General features: G+C 50.5%; 1 protein-coding gene across 1 annotated transcript; it reads left to right on the plus strand.

Annotated features, from left to right (window-relative positions):
- Window positions 1-391: 391 nt before the first annotated feature.
- C8H8orf74 (chromosome 8 C8orf74 homolog) lies at window positions 392-17804 on the plus strand. Its single transcript, XM_052191209.1, has 4 exons — window positions 392-439; window positions 1805-1997; window positions 14694-15109; window positions 17565-17804. The coding sequence occupies exons 1-4, from the start codon at window positions 392-394 to the stop codon at window positions 17802-17804; spliced, it is 897 nt and encodes a 298-aa protein (XP_052047169.1).
- The last annotated feature ends 3082 nt before the right edge of the window (window positions 17805-20886 follow it).

Below are 20886 nucleotides of genomic sequence, written 5' to 3' on the forward strand. Positions count from 1 at the left end.
AGGAAGACCTAGGCTGCAATTAGTAGGATGTACAGAATGAGGGAGTGTGTGTGTGTGTGTGTGTGTGTGTGTGTGTGTGTGTGGTGTGTATGTGTGTGTATGGTGTGTGTGTGTGTGTATGTGTGGTGTGTATGTGATGTGTGTGTGTGTGTGTGTGTGTGTGTGTGTAGAACAGGTTGACAGTTGAGGCTGACAATAAGGAGAAAGGGGGCATCCCTGAATAGGTGCACAAGGATGACCTATAGCAAAAGACTTCTGAAGGACCAGGATGAAAGGAACTAGATGGAGTACAGGAATCCCATGACATAACAAAGCTAGCCTTCTTTGCCAGGGTTCCGGGAACCCAGTGCGTCCCAGTGAGGTCTCCTAGCAACTGGGAGGAGTCAGGGCCATGGCACTCCTAACACCCCAGGGAGTGAAGGAAGTCTTCCAGTTTCAGGTGAAGATCTGGGTTCTTCGAGACCTTTGCTCCGGTGGATATGGTGGGGAAGGGCAGGTGTGCCAGTGAGGCTCGTGGATGCTGTCTACCTGAGTGGCACCTCTAACATCCCAGCACATCACCTCTGAGGGCACAATGGATGCTTGAGGCTGGAATTCCAGAGTCACTGCTCCTGAATTTGGCGCGATGGATGCTTGAGGCTGGAATTCTAGAGGCTGTTTCGGGCCCACAGGGACGTCTAGGCTATGGACCGGCCCACCAAGGATAGGGGAGGGAGAGGAGACAGTGCCTGCCATCTGGTGCCTTGGACCCCGAGCTCCCAGGATCTGTGTCTCACATGTGAGCAGGGGCAAAAGGACTTCTGCTGATGGGAGCGGCAGAGAGAAGCTGCACGGCACAGAGGAATGTAGTAAACAGAAGCTTCTGGGGGCCAAGAGCAGGGCTCTAGGTTCACTATCAGAGGGTCTTCCATTGTTCTCCTTGGTTCCTCCACTTAGAGCCTCCTTATCCTGGGGAGTGGACTCCTGTGTATAGCAAGTCTCTGCAGCTCCCCATTTCTTATCCTTGAATTGGCTCTTGCTTCTCCTCTACAACCCTTCTAGAAAGGCTATAGAACACTGAGGGGAACGTTTAACCTTTCGGTCTTCTCTCAGCCCACAAGGGTGCCTGGACTAAGCATCGCCTTAGTAAACCTCTTCTTCTTCATCAGCTGTTTACACTCTGGCATGAATGCATCAGGTTAGCCAGTTGAAAGTAGTCTCGGAGAGAAATTAGCATGTGTTAGGGAACAGAAGGGGGAAACCATCATTCAAAACCTGAGGCTTATTGGAGGCATACAAACCTGGGCTGCACTGATGAGCATGAGAACTCTCAAAGAAAGGAATGTTAGTAAAAATGATCAATGGTGTTGGGGTGACAGCTAAACTGGCCAAGTGCTTGTCACACAAGCACAAGGACCTGACTGAGTCTCATCCCCAGAGTGGATTACATAGGCACCCATGGGTGGTGCCAGAGCTTTATAATCCCACAGCTAGGGAGGTGAGAGGGAGCGAGCATTGCTCGTTCCATGCTAGTGAGACCCATCCCAAACCCGAAGTGGGCTATGTGTGATGACTGACACCCGAGGCTTCCCTCACACCACCCCCCCACACACACACACACAGGAGCACACCCACACATGTGTACCAACACACATGGGAGCACACCCAAAAGAACAAGTCCCCAGAAAAGGGGAGGCACAGCTGTCTAAGAAACCAAAGCCGGATTCTTCCTGGGTGTGCTCACATGCCTGGCTATTCTCAGGATGTACGTGTGACCCCACATCAGTGCATGTCCAGTGATGACCTTGTCTCCTTCCCCCTGCAGAAACCCCAGGGGCGGCAGCACCTGCGGAGGCTCCTGAACTGGGAGGAGTTTGATGAGCTGAGGGATGCTCGCCGGAGCATACTGCTGGACACCCTCTATGACAGTGTCATCTTTGCTGTGGGCAAAGGCTTCCCATGGGTCGAGGTGGTCCAGGTGGTCAAGTTCACAGAAGAGCTGCTCAAGGAAACCAAAGGTAAAGAGTGTCCCTGAGGGCACCTGGGAGCTCTCAGGAACCAGGGGCGCGGAGCTCAGAAACAGCACAGTCCTGGGCTCTGCTCCCCAACCCTGCTCTCCACGACTGCACTCCACACTGACCCCAGATGCTCACGGCATTACCTTTCCTTTGCTTATATAAACCAAGTTTATCAACCCCCTCCCCAGAGCCGTTCATGGACTTCATTCTCGGGTCCTGGAACAGCAGGTTGTCCCCACAAAGGCTGTGCTCCTCAGAGGGTGTCCCTTCAGGAGTGAGCTGGTCACTGTAGGACCATTATGGAAATACAATGACTTAACTACTAAAAGCGAAGAGTGTATTTCCCACCGTCATTCCTCACTGGGCATCACACCAGGGCATTTTCGGATTGTGTTGTATTAGAAGGTTTGGTTTCTAACATCGCTATTTGAGTTGCAGACTTAAATTTCATTGGGATATCATTCAATGATTTTGGCTTGAGATTAGGACAAATTTTTCTATGAATTTCTGAAAGGGCCCTGGATACACTTCTATCATTTTGGACTATGTATTTATTTGAAAAAAGTATTCGCAGCATCGTAAAATCAAAATATTAATTGAATCTAAAAAATGTTGAAAATATTCTATATTCCACAGTATCAACTATTTATCAAAAATGTATCTTTATATTTAAATAAACAAGCAGATCATCTCATTAATACGTAAATTCAATGTAGTATTTAATCAATTGTAAAACTAAATCTATTGAAAAATGTCTAAAATATAATAGCCATAACGGATAAGTGTTGATTTGCATACCTATTTTCTTTAGCTACATAGCTGGAGCTGTGTTAAATTTGGAGGGCATAAAGCTGGGGATGGTAGAACACCGTAATCTCAGCACTTGAGAGGCAGAGGTAGATGGGGTCTCTGTGAGCACATGGCCAGCATGGTCTACACAGTGAACATGAGTCCCAGACCAGCCAGGGCTACAAGGTGAGATTCAGTCTCAAAATAAATTTGGTGAGGGCACAAAAGTGGAAAGCTGTGCTTACAGCTTGGCTGTAAGCTAGAAGACTCTCACAAGCGTGGAAGCCAAGTGTTACCGTCACCCCCACTGCTGGTGGGTTGCTCACCAGGACAAGCTCACCTGACCCTGGACCAGCCACCTATTCAGAACTCCGCGTTTTCCGTATGATTCTGTGTGATTCACTGACGTCTGCCTTCACCGCTCTGCAGGAGTGATGCTGGAGCAATGGAGCATTCTGCCTCAGCTCTGCCCAACACTAGTGCTGATCTTCGTCTCCCTTTTCTCTCCCTTCTGGTCACATCCGAACCAGCCACCCAGGTTCACTGTTGGTCTCTTCCTTCTGGTCACACCCGAACCAGCCACCCAGGTTCACTGTTAGGCCATGATCCTGAACGGTGAACCTGCAAAAAATAAAAATTCTTAAAAGCTGGCTTAGGGAAATGATTCAATTGCTAGATTGCTCGCTGCCCCAGTGTGAGGACCTGAGATGGGGTCCTCAGCAAGCGCATAAAGGCAGGGCTTTGTGGTGTCTGTCTACAACCCCAGAACTAGGGGGTAGTGGGCAAGAGGTTTGGAGTCAGGTAGATCCCGGGGACTTGCTAGCAAAATGGTAAGATCCAGTTTAATGAGAGACCTTGTCTCAAAAAATAAAACCAACTGAGAAAGACATCCAGCATTGATCTCTGGCCTCCATACATGCACACCATGAACCCATGCACGTATGCATGTACAGACACACACACACACTAGCTCACCACCATCCATTTTGCTCTTAAAAGAGCTGAAATCCTGAGACACTTTCTCTTTCACAAATGCAGATTGCAGTAAAGACATCTCTCTATGTAGTGAGGAGGTGACTGCATTTCTATACCATGCACAGCAGTTCTTGTGATGATCACACTACAGGAGCCAAATCCATGAAATGCAGGAAGCTGGTCAGAAGTCTCTATGCCACTCACTCCTTATTGGAAATGAAGCAAAGCTGAAGAAGACAGCATCCTGAATAACAGAAAAATAACCACATCAGCAACACAAAGTAGTGGGAGAAAGCTGAAAAGAGTGAACAGAAAAAAATTGCAAGCCAGAGGCAGCATTTGCTGTATCAAAGGTCTTGAAGCCAGCTGACGTGGACAGTCACTGACCACACTTTGGAGTCTTTTGTCAATGTGTGTAGCTGCTTTTTTTCCCCTACAGATGGTAACCTTTTACATTTTTCTATGCTTTAAGATAAACCAGACAAACATGGTCCGTTCTGTTATGCCCCCTCCAGCATCATGGCCTGGTATTGTTTCCTGGGCATGGAAATCTATCCTACCCACCCCCCAACTTGGGTCAAATGGGACTGGTAATCACACAATAGTGCCCTTGCATCAATATCTTTTTTTCCTGTCCCACATAATTATTTTTGAAACAGTCACTTATTACACTGGCTTCTTCGAGCGAACCCGGCCTTCATTTATTGGAATCTCCTGGGGTCTCACCAGCAGAGAAAACGCCAACACAGACAGAGGGTGTGTTTGTTAACTCCAGCTGTGTCTCTGCACACCGCTGGCCAGTCACTCTGCTGGATGTTCTGTCTAGTGTACTGGAGTAAATGAAAAGCTAATCATTCAGGAGAAGGAGTCAGACAAGGCACCGCTTATCTTCCCTTCATCTGCAGATGGGTTCAGGTTATGGGTCAGCACAAAGGAAGCCTAGGAAATCTCCAAGTGCCTTCTAATCCAGCTGCTATGGGCCATGACCTACCCTGGCAAACATGCACACAAGCACCACCACCTACCTGCCCTAGTGAAGACTGTGCACTGTCCTGGTGAGGGCACCCGAGTCTCTATCCTGCATCCCGCTCCAGCCCCTCCTAGGTACCTCACACCAAGGGCAGGTGTTGGCATAGGATTCAGGCAGTGGGGGCCACAGGGTGACACCATCAGAGTTTCTGTTCCGGCTGACATCTACCCTGGCTGCTGCTCTTCTTGGCAGGTGGCTTCCCTGGGGTGCTTTGTTGTGGGTAACCTAGGCTAAGGATGGTTGCACGGCAGATGAGGGCATTGGCAGGCAGCGTTTAAGGAGGGGCTGTGTTTGCACAACAGTGATTCAGAGCCCTGCCAGGATGGCTGCCAACTCAGCTTATCTCCTTGCCCAATCGAGCCCAGCACTGGGAGGGAAAGGGCGGCCCTTTATTCAAAAGCATAAGCTGGTTCCATCCTGGCAAAGGACTCCCAGGATCTTCTGGCCTCGATTCCAGGCCAGAAGAAAGAGATGTGTACTTGGCACCTTCTTGGGCCAGCCTCCGGGAAGGCCGGACAACTCACATCCAGCTGCCTCCTGGGCCTCGGGTGAGATCATCAACCATGGGGGTCAAGAGGCAGAGTTCTTCCAGTCGGGCACATCCTGGCAGAGGAAGAATGGCAGGAAAGGGCACAGGAGGCTCAGGAGAAGAGGGAGCTACAGATATGGAGCTGCTCAGGAAGCCAGGGGCAGGAAGGAGAGACGAAGGGAGTTGGGGTAGCCTGGGCTACCTCAGCTTCACTCTGCAGCCCCTACCCTCTGCTTGCTTGGAGGACTCTCCCCAACCAGCTTACCTGCTTCCACATTTTGTCACCATAACAATATGGACACATGAAGTAGGAAGACACCCCTGTCCTGTTGCCTGGCCACAAGATCCTGGGGCCAGGAGGAAGGCAGACTAGAGAACCGGTTGATAGAGGCAGAGCAGTGTGTATCATGGTCCTGGCATCTCTAGTTCCACCCAGGCCACTCCTGATTCTCCAGGAAATGTCACCAGGCCACCAGAGGGTGGGAAGGCAGCCACCTGCCTGTCCCCAACAACCCAGACCTGGAGTAAGCAATGATTCATCAGGCTACCCAGCACGGCTCTTCCACCCAGGCCATGGCCACGCAGAAGTTCTGGACCCTCACCCTGCAGCACCCCAGGCCAGCAAAGCAGAGAACAAATGTCATTTCCTGCTGCCCAGGGAGGAGCAGGGGCCTCAGACCAGGCCAGGATGGAAACGTTAGATAGAATTTCTTTGCCCAGGTTTCCACGGAGGCCTTTGGAAGGGATGTAAAATGTTTCTTGGGACAAACTGTCAACTCTCGCTTCAGACCGTCCGCTGGGTGAATAGGATACCTCGGGCCACCCTTGCAATAGCCATACACTGTAAGAGTCAGCAGCATACATCCGATTCCTTGCTGTTCTGGAGGCTGCAGTTCCGACAGGAGGTATTGGAAGTCCTGTCCCTAAGACTATTCTTATTGGCCTCTAGCCTGTCATCACCTCCCATGCCCTCCCACAGTCCCCTTCTGCATGTGTCCACTCCTTCTCATATAAGGCCTCGTTCAGACTACATGACATCATTTAATCCCAACTACATTAAAAAGCCTTATCCCATAAAATAAAATAAAATAAAATAAAATAAAATAAAATAAAATAAAATAAAGCAGTTTGAGCTCATTGGGGTGGAAGTTAGGTGTCCAATGTATAAATTTGAAGAAGGAAACCAGGTGAGGTGACCTATGTCTATATGGTGACATATGTCTATAATCCCAGAACTTGGGAGATTGAGATAGGAGGTTTTGAGAGGGAAGCCATCTTGACTATACCACAAGAGTCCATATTAAAAGCAAAGAACCATTCAGGGTGGGTAAGGGTGAGATACTCAACTACTGTGTAAAGTGGGGTCATTGAAACTATGTCCGCAGGATTACTGCAAAGAAATTCTTCTTCCCTGGCCAGACCATCCGTCCTGCCAAGGATGGCTAGAAAAGTCTAGTGTTATTTGTGGCGTCAACCATTCTCCTTACTGTCTGGTATGAAAAGCAGTGTTTTAAAGGTGAGACCTGAGGCCCAGGGAGATTAACTTTCCTAAGAATGCACCTGGGGTAAATGGGTTCAAGATGTGAATCTAGGTCTGTGTCTGACTCAGAATCCACGCCCTACCTGTTGACTTCTCATTTGAGTCAAGGACCTTGAGCACATGGGGTGGATTGCAGGCCTGAGAGGTAGACAGGTAGCCTGAGAGAGAACCCTTCTTCAAGTGGGATGGGAATCTGGCATAAGGGCCAGGTAAGATACCTGGAGGTGTGCTGCTAACCGAGTCATCTGTACGAGACTGGGGACTGATACCAGCCTCCAGCAGAAGGGGCTCAGTGGGGTCTGTGTCTTGGGCCAGACTGAAGGAGCAAGCTGTGTTTGTGAGCCATGCCTGCCCCCTGTGGACAGATGTGCTGGTCTCCTGCAGGCTTGTCCTCCAGCTGTTACTTCTCTGTCTTACTCCTGTCCCTCCTCAGCCAGCTGAAGCCCCAGCTCCAGGGGAGAGCTGATGTCTAAAGTAGCTGATTGGCAGGCTGGGGTAGAGTCGTGTTCTTGACACAGGAGGATTATTTGGTTGTTTTCATCTCAGACAGGGGTGACGGTTAAGATGATTGGACTGCAGAGGTGGGACTCACTTCCTAAGCTGTGGCACACTGCAGAGCATGGCTCCCAGCACCCACGGCAGCCCGTTATGCTTCAGGGGACTGTCAGCTCCATGGAAATCCCCACAGCTTCTTAGAGTGGAAAGGGACCCAGGAAGTCACTTTCTATTCCCACTGATCTATTCCCAACCCATCCAAGAGCACACTTTAGAAACTTCTCTCTGTCACCCATGTCCAATCTCCCACTGAGACACCAGATGGAATTCACTCTGTACCCAGGACTCAGGGCCTAACTTAGTACCGCACCTCCAGACAGACACATTCAAGATTATCCTCAGGGAGGTACCAGTAGAGGCCTAAGGAGGAGGAAGAGGATGAGCACACACACACACACACACACACACACACACACACACACACAAGTACATCATTTATCACTATGGGAAGCCTGAGACAGTCACTCTCTTTGGACCTGACAAGGCAAGATTTTTATTGGCTCCATTTTCCAGATAAAAGCACTGATTTCTAAAGAGAATCACCTGTGCGTGTGAGGACACGCTGCGACCAGGTGTGAGCTGCATCTTTTTGACTCCTCAGCCTGGGCTCTCATGGGCTCACTGAGCTGCTCTGTGGAGAAGCCAGACTCTGAGCTCACCTCCCAATGTCAAAGCCATTCTGAGCTCAGTGTGTGTGTGTGTGTGTGTGTGTGTGTGTGTGTGTGTGTGTGTGTGTGTGTGTGTGTGTGTGTCACAGTGACTGTCAACCGTGGGGGTGGAGATGAGTGATAGGAGGTTGGTCCTCAATCTGAAGGCCAAGGTAGAGGGGAAGTTTCAGTCCGGCAGCCTGAAAGGCGTCTTGAAGGTCTTCCCTCAGGGGTTTTGGAACCAGACTACCCAGTCTTCTGTCCCTGTAGTACCACTGGCCTCTGCAGGAAGGAGGGCATTCCTCAGGGGACTACTTGCCCCAAAAAGAAAGGGAACCAGCATCTCGGAGACCTAGGGATAGACAGATGACATGGAAATGAGGTCAGGCAAAGGTGGAGAAATTTCACAGCTGTCGTCTAAAAATGTCATCTGTCCTCCACCACTGGTCAGCAGAGCAGGCACAGAGCACAGTCCTGGAACAACAGTAGAATATCTAGAATATCGGCTCCTGCCCTGGCCTATCCCTTCCTTTCCTTGGGGACTGTGGCCAGCTACATTCAGAGACATTTCTAACCACAAGAAGTCCCAGGATTTAGGGGCAAGAAGGAGAAGAAAAATGCCCTTTCCCAGGGTTAGGAGTTGAAGCAGACTCCAATGCTAGGCCCTGGGTTGCGAAGGGACCCATCCTTTTTCTGGACCTCACTTTATCAATCTACAGAGCAAGGTCCTTTGGTCCAGAGAGATGATTTACCCCAAGGAGATGTGAAGGCCACTCCTTTCGCTCCACCTTGTTAACTAGACTGAGCTCATCGCATATTGAAACTGCTTGGTTTCCTTGGGTCAGTTTGTTTTCGAGGTCTTTGGCTCAGTCCATGCATCTCTGAGATAGTACCCAGTGCAGAACAACCTTCTTTCTTGCATCCACCTCTCAATGTCTACAAAGAGAGCTTGAAGCCACTTAGAGGCAAGTGGCTTGGGTTGAGTTCTGACTCTGCCAGTCCTCAACTGTGTGTCCTTGAGTGAATCTCTCAGCCTCTCTCTGAGCCTCGATAGGTCAGTGTGAGCCTCCCCGAGCTGAGAAGGGCTTCAGGGCCCAAGTGTCATAGGTAAATGTGATGTGATGCTGTGGTATCCTCCAGCCCTGAGGATAATACAGCCTTGGTGGTCACCGCATGGGTTTCTGGGTGCTGCAGAACACAGAATGGAGTTGGATAGAGGTGACAGGATGGAGAATCCCTCTGCCTTCCTCTTCTCAGGCCAGCTTCTGCTGCTCAGGTACTGGGAAAGTCAAGTTGTCAGGTTGTGTCCTGGCTTGACTCTTCTGCCTTGGATCCAAAACAAGGCAATCAGGCTATCTTGTCGGAGACACCTAAGTCATCCGGTACCCATCCAGAAAGATGAGCCCCTCTTCACTAGTCCTATGTCCTCCCCTCCCTCAGGCTGGGCTCCTCTCCTGTGCTGCTATGGAGACGTCAGTGCTTCCCTTCCAGGTTCTTTATGCTCAGTGCTGGAGCAAGTGTCTTGTGTTGCCAGATCCTCCCCCACACCCTTCTCCCATCATTCCTCTCCTCCTCCACTCGGCTCCTCCTCACAGGTGTGGGCCTCCAGGGGTTTGGGGACAGACTTCAGGAAGTTCCCAGTGGCCAATGCAAATGAAGGCCACTCCCTGTTGTTGAAGAGCAGCATGCAGGCCCAGCTCTGCCTGCCTCTACCAGAGACTTCTGCGACTTAATCCCTCCATGCTGAGTCACTAGGACACAAGGAGCCGACTGTGCACCTCACAGCAGCAAGGGACAAGGTCTACTGAGCCCAGACAGTGTCTCCAGTGGAGTTCAGAGTCAACCAGGGACTCTTCCCATTGGCCCAGGCAAAGGCTACACTAGTGTTTCCTTACCTTTCAAGAAAGCTGTATGACAATCTCTCGGGAAGATTCGGACATGGCTGGGCCTAACAGATGACATGACACAAGTCTGAATTCTGTGCATGGCTGCTGGGGCTGCAGAGGACAGGATGGCCTTGGGGAAAGCAGTCGACATGGCCACCCACATAGAGGGGCAGCCCCGCCCCCCATGCTGGGCAGGCCAGGCTGCAGGCAGAACAGGGCACCTTCTGGCAAGTTCATTGTGAAGATCCGTGAGAAGCTCTGAAGGCTCACCTCATGAGTGGTCACACACAGTGCTTCCCCCAGGCCTGCAGGCCAGCCTTAATGACTTCCTGTCACTCCTCCAGGATGACTCGTGCGATGGTCCGTCTGCGTGGCTGGCATTCTCAGTCTAAAGCCCACTCAATCTCTTGCTTCAGGACCTCCAGAGCCCTGGGGTGGCACTGTAGTGCTTAACTGGGAGGAACTTAAAAGCTCTACGTGTTCCTTGAGCTTGAGGAACTCCCTACCACCCGTTCTTCAGCACCCACACATCCTCTGGCTACCCCTTCTGTTCTCCTTTCTCATCCTGGGCCTTGAATGAACTACGGGAGATAAGACTTGCATCATCCGTTCTTGACAATTTGCAGCATACGTGTGCCCTCAAAGAAGCCAAGACTGCCCATTTCATGTCTTTTTTTTTTTCAACCACTACAACCCCCTCCAAAAGAAGAAGCGAATCTGTCAATATCCCTACAAATCTGAGCGGCCCCAGACTCATGCCCGTGAAGGAAAGACCCCAGCAGCAGGAGGGTGATGACCTAGATGTGATCACAGAGAAGAGAGGCTCTGTGTTCCTGCTGCTCACCTTTTATCCAGAGGCTGAGATCTCCTGGCTTTGATCCCAGATGCAAAGAAGAAATTCTAAAAGCAGTCCTGCCCTGGGAACCAGTCCTCACCTTCTGACACGGATGAGACAGGGCTGTGTTCATAGGGAACTATCTACATTCTAGAATGGCCCCAGGGATTCTAAAGTGCAGAGCTGAGAGGCATAGTCAGGGGGTCCCCCTGGGCCTAGTCCTTCCTTTCCACTAACCGGTGATGTTCAAGACCCACCCCCCAAAAAAATCAGAGTTAAGGATCACGGTTGTCCCAGAACTGAACTACAGAACATAATTAAAGCTTACTTTTTTTTGTCCCATTGAAGGTGTGTCCCCTTGACTCATTTGGAGTTTTAATAAACTAATATGCAACAGATAGGAATCTAGTTTCGTTCTGCATGTGGATATCTAGATTTGTTAGCACTGTGTGCTGAAGAAGCAATCTGTTCTTTGGTGTATTCTTTTAGACTCTTGCTCTAGCTACGTGGGTTTCTATCTGGCTCCTTTATCCTTCTAGCTTCACTGTTTGTGTATTTGTTGCGGAGCCAATGTCATGTATGCACGGATGGCACTAAAGTGGAAGCAATACTGGCTAGAGAAAACCATGAGACTGATGGAGAGGGAGGGGTGGAAGGGGGAAAGGATGGTAACAGGATGGGAGATATTCAAAGTGCATTATGCACTTGCATGAAAATAGCTTTATGTAGCCCAAAGAAAAGAAAGTGTATGGGTCAGAGGAGCACAAAAAGAATAGCAAAAAGAGGCCAGAGAACTTGGATGACATCAGGGTTTGAATATGCAACCTCTTCCACAGGCCTAGGTTATGAGGACTCGGTCCCCAGCCCTGGCCCTATTTTGTAGGCTGTGGAGCCTTTAAGAGGAGTAAGTAGACGGGATGGAAGCAGTCACTAGGAGAGGGCCTTTGAAGGGGGATGCCTGCCTCTGGCTCCACTGTCATCCCACTTCCTGAGAGCCACCAAATGAGATAGCCTCTGCTATGTAGTCCCACCACGAACGCTCTCCCATTTCACCACGCTCTCCCTACTGTGAGGGACTAAAACTGTGAGCCCAATAAAGCTTCCAATGGCCTCTGTCAGGGATTTAGGTTACAACCACAAGAAATGCAGTGGATACAGGTGACAGACACATCAGAGTTGATCGGGCAAGTAGCAACAAAAGAAGGCACAGCAAGAGGGAGCCGGGCTGGTACCCAACTGAGGGGCCTGCTGCTCAGATGTCCCTAAGTGCCTGCTCCTGAAATCTAAGCCACAGCCATTGAGCATGGCCCACGGAGCCTTCCCATTCGCTTGCCACCTGCTTTGCCACCAACACTTGCTGCGGGCTATCTGACTCTACTGTACTGGGCCCATCTTGTCCCCAACCTGAGTCATGCTGTTTGCTCACTCTTTCTCTCCACACGAGACTGACCTCCCTCCCTAGCTCTGCCTCTTTTAGTCAGAACAAAGCAGCTGGTCAACCCCTTCTTCTCAGGTTGCAGACATCCTGAGCGCTCCTCCGGCCCAACCCTTGCCTTGTTGAACACCATGGCTATGGCCTCTGTCACCCGCTCTTCATGGGTAGAGATGTGACTCTTTATCACAGCACTACCAGCACCCAGCTCTGTACCTCCTTACAGGACAAGCAGTGGCTGTTCATAGACTTGTGGACAGTTGACGGTTTGACCTTGGAATAAGGGTAAGGGGAGCTCAGAAGGAAGCTGAAGAAGACAGGAAGGGTGAAGGCAGGGAAGGAGAAAAACAAGAGAAAGAGGTGGGGGTTGGGGGAAAAGGGAGGGATATCAGAAGCAATGAAAGAAGCGGGAGGAGGGAGGAGGGGAGGAAAGGAAGAGGGAGACAAACTCTTCTCAAATGATTAGCATAGCTCCTCTGCCCTTGTAGCATCTGTGGCTCTCTGCCCTGTAGCTCTAGGAGAGGCAAATGCATATGTTAGCTCACAGAAGCTCCAATAAGCCTTTGAGGTAAATATATACAATCCACAACTTTACATTCAAGCAAAAGATGTTGAATGTAAAACTAGGAAGGGTCAGGATGGGTATCTCGGGCCTCCAAGCCAGGGCCTTCCCCTGAGACAAAAGCACAGCTGAGACAAAAACACCGAGCTTGCCCTGCTCTGCATGAAGGCCCTGCTTTGCCTACGCCAGGCTCCAGCCTATACCCACCTCTCTTCCCCACTCACCTGAGGAGCCTGGGCGTTAACAGTTAAACTTTGAAATGTTCCCTAAAGAGTCGTGTTTGGAATGTTCACTTCCTGGTGAGTCACATGGACTCTTTAGGAGATGGCCCTACCTGGCTACAGTGCTGAGCATGGACCTTCAAAGGTGACAGCCAATGCCTGTCTCAGTGCTGTGCTTTCTGGTCTACTCTCCCTTGACTAACCCTCCACTTCACACATACACTGACACAGATAGAGCCTCAAATGTCCTGCCTTCCCCACTGTGACAGACTAAAAATGAGCCAAAATACTAGAAGCCCTTCTTCCCTTAAGTTGAATCTGAAGGGTTTGGTCACAGTCACAGATGTGAAAATACACCAGGCAATCTCCCCACATCCCCTAAGGAGACTCTCTGCAAAGCAGGCTCCTGGCTACCTGCTGTTTTCAAGGCAACACCACCTCTTCCCCAGGTCCTCAGCGTGAAAACGGTCAATATCCCCACACAGAGCAGCACAGCCTTTCGAGGAGCCCAGTAGGTGAAGAACTAAGGTGGCAGACTTTCAATGCCACCTTAGGAGCAGACCCAAGTCACCCCTCTATAGAAAATGGGGAAGGAGCTGGGCAGTGGTGGCACACGCCTGTGATCCCAGCACTCTGGGAGGCAGAGGCAGGTGGATTTCTGAGTTCGAGGCCAGCCTGGTCTACAGAGTGAGTTCCAGGACAGCCAGGGCTACACAGAGAAACCCTGTCTCGAAAAAACAAAAAAAACCAAACAAAACAAAAATCCAGAAAATGGGGAAGGGCAGAGTGAAGACTCCTCTACAGCTCTAAAGCCAGGGAACTAAGAGGTGATGGGAGGAGATAAGGAAGAGAAATGCTGAGTCACCCCAGCTTTAGGAGAAAGCCAGGCTCCTGCATCCAGCACTTGATTTCCATGGCCACTACAGGGGCCTGCAGTCTAAGCATGTGTGACCCTGCATTGGCCTCCCACAGAGGAGGGCAAGGAGACGCATGACCATGCTCAACGTGTCTAGCCATGGCGTCGATGAGAACTGGCTCTCCTGGTTGTGTGAGGGTCGTGTGTTCTCAAGCCATATCTTGCTGGCTCTGCCCAAGACGTGGCAAGATGTACATAGCAGGCGCCATGACTCTTCAGGAACCAATTCCTGTGTCAAGTCCTGGCAGCCTGGATGGAGGTCTGCCTCCAACCATTGCACTGACGCACCTAGCGGGCTCAGGCATGGGGAGGGATGGGAGAGGACTGACCGCCCTCCGAGGAGCTTCGCTGTTGGTGCTGTTCTCAGAACTGACTCTGGGTGAGGTGAACCCTGTTTTTCCAGCTCTGTCCCCAAGTCCCCATTATCATGGTTACCTGGACATATATCTCCAGTCACCACCATCTTCTCCACAAACAGCAGAGACCCTTTGTTGCTCTGCCTTTTCCTTTCTGAGGAGTTGGACGTGGAAACAGTGCAACACACAGTTGAAGCAAGTCAGAGCAGGAGCCTAAACACACCAGGATGAGATAATTCCCTAGAGAAAGTGCGATAAATACAGTTTACCACAGGGGAAACAAATGGGGAATGAGCCGCACTCCGGAGCTCTTGGGAAATGGTGAGTGACGCTGGAGAATCAGGGTCAGGATGGAGGCTCTGAGCTCGAGCCCGGGTTCCCAGCCCAATTTACACTCTGTACTCTACTGCTCTGTACCGACAGGCTGCTCCATCACAGAGGCTGTGACAATCCTGGGGAAGAAGCTCCGAGATTACCAGAAGCAGTTTAACGTCACCCACCTGCTGGCCCTCTGTGACTATTTCCACAACACTTTCATCAGGCACTATAGACTCTACCAGTATGTCCTGAGTCAGGACCAGGAGGTCAACCTGACGGTCGCTCATGTGCAGATGTGTGCACCACCCCAGCCCCTTCCACTGACGGACGGCACAGACAGGGACGTGTGGAGGCATGAGCAGCAGGTGGCTGAGCTGAGCACAGCTGAGGTGGAGAAACGCACCAACATGCTGATGCTGAAGGAGACGCTGCGCATGGAGCAGGCCCAGATGCTGCAGAAGGCCTTCGGGGTGGAGGAGGCTCCAGGGCAGCTACAGCCCCGGCCAACCCTGAGGAGGGAGGTGAGGCTCTGCCCCAGGATCTCTGAAACACAGCAGGCTGGACTCACTCACAGGCCCCCCTCGCTGTCTGCACTGGTAGGGAAGACAGAAGGCCGCATAGGCGTCTGGATTTCCCACAGACTTTGCACGCACATCATTGCACAACATCCCTGAAGTGTAGAAACTCTTGTCCCCATTTTGGTGGTGTCATAAGAGGGTTAGAGAATATCATTTGCCCAATGCCACCAAGTTACCGTGGAGTCGAGTTCACAGTTGGTTGAGGCCTGCTAACCCTGAAGTCTGAGTTTTTCACGTTGTTGCTGACTGGTGACAGATACCACTGAGTGTATCATCAAAGTAACAGAGGTCTCTGAGCTGATGGAGATCTAAGTGCCCTTTGTCTGCAGTCAGAAACATCATCATAAAGACCTAGGATTTAAGGGTTCAGAGAAAGTATGTGAGCAGATGGCCCAGAGAGGGGTTTGGGGAGAGACAGAGACAGAGACAGAGAGACAGACACAGAGACAGACAGGGAGACAGAGACACAGAGAGACAACAGACACAGAGAGATAGACACAGAGACAGTCAGGGAGACAGAGACAGAGGCAGACACAGAGACAGACAGGGAGACAGAGACACAGAGAAACAGATACAGAGAGAGATACAGAGAGACAGACAGAGAGACAGATACAGAGAGACAGGCATGGACACAGAGAAAAAGACAGGGAAACAGAGACAGGCAGGGAGACAGAGACAGACAGGGAGACAGAGACAGAGAGACAGATACAAAGAACAGACATAGAAAGACAGAACAGACACAGAAAGACAGGCAAGGAAACAGAGACAGGGAGACAGAGACAGACACAGAGAGACAAAAAGAGAGACAGATAGGGAGACAGAGAGACAGACATAGAGAGACAGAGACAGAGAAACAGATACAGAGAGACAGACACAGAGAGACAGACACAGACAGGGAGACAGAGACAGAGAGACAGATACAAAGAACAGACATAGAAAGACAGAACAGACACAGAAAGACAGGCAAGGAAACAGAGACAGACAGGGAGACAGAGACAGACACAGAGAGACAAAAAGAGAGACAGATAGGGAGACAGAGAGACAGACATAGAGAGACAGAGACAGAGAAACAGATACAGAGAGACAGACACAGAGAGACAGAGACAGACAGGGAGACAGAGACAGATAGAGAGACAGACAGACAGACAGAGAGACAGAGAATGCACAGTTTCAGCAGGAGAACTAATTGCAAGTTTGTTTTAAAGGGTTCCATTGTTTGTTGTTTGGTTAGTTTAGGCTTCTAGTTTGTCAGCCAAATAAGTATTCCTTTACAGTTCAAAACTAGGCATAGGAAAAATAGTAATATCCCAGCAGTTCGGATGACGCTCATCCAGGGCCAAGGCTCCTGGTTCATGCTAACAGGACAAGACCATGCAGTCTAAGTGCATGCAGACATCCAAGGTGGGCATCCAGGCATGGAGGTGCACATCTATGATCCTAGCACTCAGGAAGCGAAGGCAGGGGAATCAGGAGTTCAAGGCCAACCTTGACTCAGTCACAAAACAACAGACATCCAGTGGGAGTCCAGGAAGCCCTGGAACAGCCTGTCTCCAGGTCCCTAAGGAACCTTGTTCTGTGATACCTTAGAGTCTGTAGGCTAGGCCAGGGGAAGGCTGCCTGATAGCAACTCTTGCTCCCAACACTCCCTCCACTGCTCCGCCATGCCCTTCAGATCCCTTTGACCTTCCTTGGGGCTCTCTGACAGAGCTTGGGATCCCTGGCAGTAAGCCCAAAGGAGGCGTTCAATACCCATCACCACAGGACAAGTACTCTTCTTTGTAGAGTCCAATCTTCTCCTAACGCTGGGGAAGAACATTATTTTTATATTGAAGTAAAAATCCAGGGAATACTCTGAGATGAACTGTATACCAGATTTTAAGTATATAGTACAAACAACAGCATTCCTACAACATAAATCCTTCATCGTCTCCAGACACCACTCACAACTTCTCCTTCCTCATTTCTCCAGGACACTACAGGGTCAGGAATGTGAAAGGGGTCACAGTGTGTCCTTTATAATAGCAAATGGGGGCTGGGTTCACATTCTTGTAGCTGGCTGGTTGGAAGCTTTACTCTCTAAAGCTCTGTCTGTCCCCTCCAATGAAGTGACAAGGACTACGAGCTACAAGGGAGAAGCTTACTATGACCACATGGATTATGAGTTATCTCTGGCTTATGGTTCCAGAAGCATGTGAGGAATGAGTGACACACACAAGGAAATTGTTACCCTGAACTTGACAGTGGGAAGGGAGGAAGCAATGGGCTGTAGTGAGGGAGAGCGCCGGGTGGACAGGAGGTGTGTCCACAGAAGATGGCCACCACCACAGAGTCACAGCTGACGGGAGGAGGATGGGCCTTGGCTGTCCTCCAAGCATGCTCACTGGTGCATATCTTGCAGGCTCTGGAGCGTCTGGTCAGTGAAGCCATCCACATCCAGATCGCATGCCTGCAGGAGCTTCTACAGTATGAGATCCAGGCAGCCTTTGACATCCTGGACCTGAGGCTGCAGAAGAAAACGCTCAGTCTCAATGCTCCTCCGCCCCCACTTGCCTGTATCACCGCTGGCCCGACAGCCTTAGAGGACTCTCCTAAGGCTAGTAAGGCCAATAAAGGAAAGAAAGGCAAAGCTAAGAAGTAGGAGGCTGGTGACTACCGCTCAAGGGCATGCGAGAAAAGCAACGTGGAGCACGTTCAATATAGACCAGAGGCTCCTAGTGATTAAAAGGAACAAAGTGACTCCCATGCTGTCTCTGTCTTGGAAACCAGTGTGCGATTGGAGAGGGTAGCTGATTGGCTAGGCCAGACCTTTCTTTCAGTGGGACCTTAGAGGTCCCCTGAGCAAAAGACACCCTGAGGTTCTCCTTCCCTGGGTATACAGAAGTGGTGAAGGCCTTCCAGAGGATGCTAGGGGAGAGTGCAGGCGAGGTCAAGGACCTGCTCTCAGCCAGCCAGCCAGAGAAAGAGAGCTTAAGAAAGGGGCCTGCGGCCAGTGCTCAGGGCTCTGTCTGGACTCTTTCCCTGGGCCACTGTGCCTTCATGCAGACAGACACAAGCTTGCAGCTTTGTTTGACAGGAGGCAATGGCTCAGTTACATGCCCCCTGCCACAGACACACACATCCCGCATGAGTAGACCACAAACAAGCTCAGCCAGGTTTATCCAACTTGGCACCAGTCAAACCAGCCTGGAGAGGGCAGGTGCCGGAGAAGGCAGATGCCGGAGAGTAAGTCGTTCTTGTGGTCCCAATTCTACAAAGCAGTGACAGAATCCTTTAACTCTCTGGGGCTCCCTTCTCTCACCCAGAAAGAGTGGGGTCCAACCAGAGTTTCAGTCACACGGTAGGTGGGATGTTAAGGAACGGCGTGCACTGAGGGAGCTATTACTCTGTTGCTAGAATGCTTGCCTAGCATGCGTGAGGCCCTGGGTTTGTTTCCCAGCCCTGTATAAACTGGGCATGGTAGTGCACACCTGCAGTTCTGGCATTTTAGAGGCATGGGCAGGAGGAGATCAGAAGATCAAGGTTATCCTTGGCTACCTAGAAAGTTTAAGGTCAGCCTTGAATACATGAAATCCTGTCTCAATAAAATGGATGGATGGAAGGAAGAAGGAATAAGATAAGAATCTCCTTCCTCTGTCCCTAGAAACTGAAAAGGATGTGAACCACATCAAGGGCAAGTGCCCGTTACTGTGACGGAGGGTGAGCCAACATCTTTATCACATGAGGGAAAGCTGCACTGCTCTGCACTGGAAGCCTCTCCCTTATAACTTTCATACTCAGGGGGGAAACTGGAATGGCCACCCCTGGCTGACTTCCACAGGCAAAGTAGGCACCAGGATTGGCATCTGTGAAGCAGGTTTCAGGAAAGGAGAGACTCCACCTCCTCTCAAGTTCTCTCTGGACCTATGATCAGAGCAAATAGGTTTAGGCACTAGCTTCTGGCAATGGACCCTGAGCTGCCTGGGAAGCAGCCCCCAGTGGGATTTTCCAGCATGGTGGGTGGACACTAAGCAGACAGTGGACTGAGGGCTTCTTCCCTGAGCCCCACATACACGCCATGCTGTGAGGAGCCTGAGTAAGGAGCTGCCCCATCCCAGTATGAACCTGGGTCTAAGGATGGAGTGGTTCCAGATCCTGCTATGTTGGGGACAGGCCTGGGTAACACCTTCTGGGCCTGTTTTACTCTTTATTCCCAGTGTAATGGAAGTCAGGAGACTTGCTTTTTAAAAATGACAGGCTGGGTTAGGAATTCTCTGCTTGTCCCAGCTTCAGCTACCATACCCTTGTGGGGACATTGTTATGATCTGAATCTAACCTGCACCTTACGGGCTTCTGTTATGAACCCGTGTTGTCCGGGCTGTGACACTATTTAGAGGAGCTGTGGAACCTTTGGGTAGCAGGGCCTAGGGGACAGAAGTATGTCCCTAGAGGTAGGCTTTTAAATGTGATATCTGGTTCCTGTTCCTGATTTGTCGCTCAGTATGCTGTTGTCACCATGACCTATACTGATCAACTGTGTTTTCTCTGCAGTAAGGGACACAAATGCTAAATAAACCTTTCAACCCTAAAGTTGTTTTGCAGGTATTTTGGTCACCGCTGTGCAAACGTAACTAACAGACATGAGCATGCTCATGTCGGGGCAGTGAGTGAACTGTCACCTGGTCTCAGTCTGCATGAGAAGACACTGGAGAGACGGGCCTCTCCTCTTTCTCACAAACCTTCCATAACTCAGTGGAACACTCCACGGGTAGTCCATGAGGCCTCCCTGTCCTATCAAGAGCAGGCCAACACAAGCAATCAAAGATAGACAGCTCCTCCCCTTAGGGTGGATTCCAGAGAAGGCTCAGGAGCCTTCCTCCTGCCAGCTGCTTAGTCCCCAAGCCACCGTGCACTGTAGGTGTGGGAAACCACCAGCCAGCAGGCTTCAGAGCCTGTGGGAAGGGTGGAGAGATGAGCCAGGTGCTTGTGTAGAAGGTGCAGACGTGGAAGGAAGGACTTGGCCCTGGGCCAGGGTGGGGGTGGCACGATAAACCCACAGCCGTCCACTTACCTCACTGCTTGCGATGACACTTGACTTTTCAGTAGAGCCTTTGACAGCAAGAGATTTGATCAAAGAAGAACCTGCCTGGTAAAATGTGATTGGTTTTGAGTCAGAAACTCTTATGTAGCCCTAGCCATCCTGGGACTTCCTATGTAGACTAGGCTAGTCTCAAACTTGTGGCACACCTCCTGCCTCAGTCCCTTGAATTCTGTCATTAGAGGCATTCTCCACAACACCTAGCCCAGGTATGACTATCTTGGCTTGGCTTCTTTCTGGAAAGGTAACGGCAATACCACAGTATGAGCAAACTGGGTAAACCAGGAAAGCCACAGCAATAACCATGGGCACAGAACCCGGGGAGTGCCAAGCTGCCAAAGACGGCTCAGGCATCTCAGGGGGTCCACAGGCCTTTAAGGCCATCTAGAACTTGGAATTTGACACACATGGAGCAATGAGGCAGTTCTGGGGCGATTTGCTCTCTGTGGATTCCTAAGATGTCTATGTAAGCTACTCATCAGACAGCACTGACTCAAAAGCCCCTCACTCTTGGTAAAGGACGCCAGTTTTCTGTGCTGATAGCAGGGTCAACAGAGAGCACAGCTAGTTTAAAGTTCAGTTTTGTACGTCCGCACAATCGAGGCAGAGCAGAACCTCGAGGAGATCCATTCCACCTCATGTGGAA

Source organism: Apodemus sylvaticus, chromosome 8, assembly GCF_947179515.1.
Source record: "Apodemus sylvaticus chromosome 8, mApoSyl1.1, whole genome shotgun sequence".
NCBI classification, from domain to species: Eukaryota; Metazoa; Chordata; class Mammalia; order Rodentia; family Muridae; genus Apodemus; species Apodemus sylvaticus.

What these genes read in the sequence shown, in the direction of transcription:
- C8H8orf74 (XM_052191209.1), top strand. Translation starts at nt 392, where the DNA reads ATGGCACTCCTAACACCCCAGGGAGTGAAGGAAGTCTTCCAGTTTCAG. An exon ending in GCTGCTCAAGGAAACCAAAG is followed by an intron (nt 1,998 to 14,693) that starts GTAAAGAGTGTC and finishes CTGTACCGACAG; the next exon opens with GCTGCTCCATCACAGAGGCT. An exon ending in GGCCAACCCTGAGGAGGGAG is followed by an intron (nt 15,110 to 17,564) that starts GTGAGGCTCTGC and finishes CATATCTTGCAG; the next exon opens with GCTCTGGAGCGTCTGGTCAG.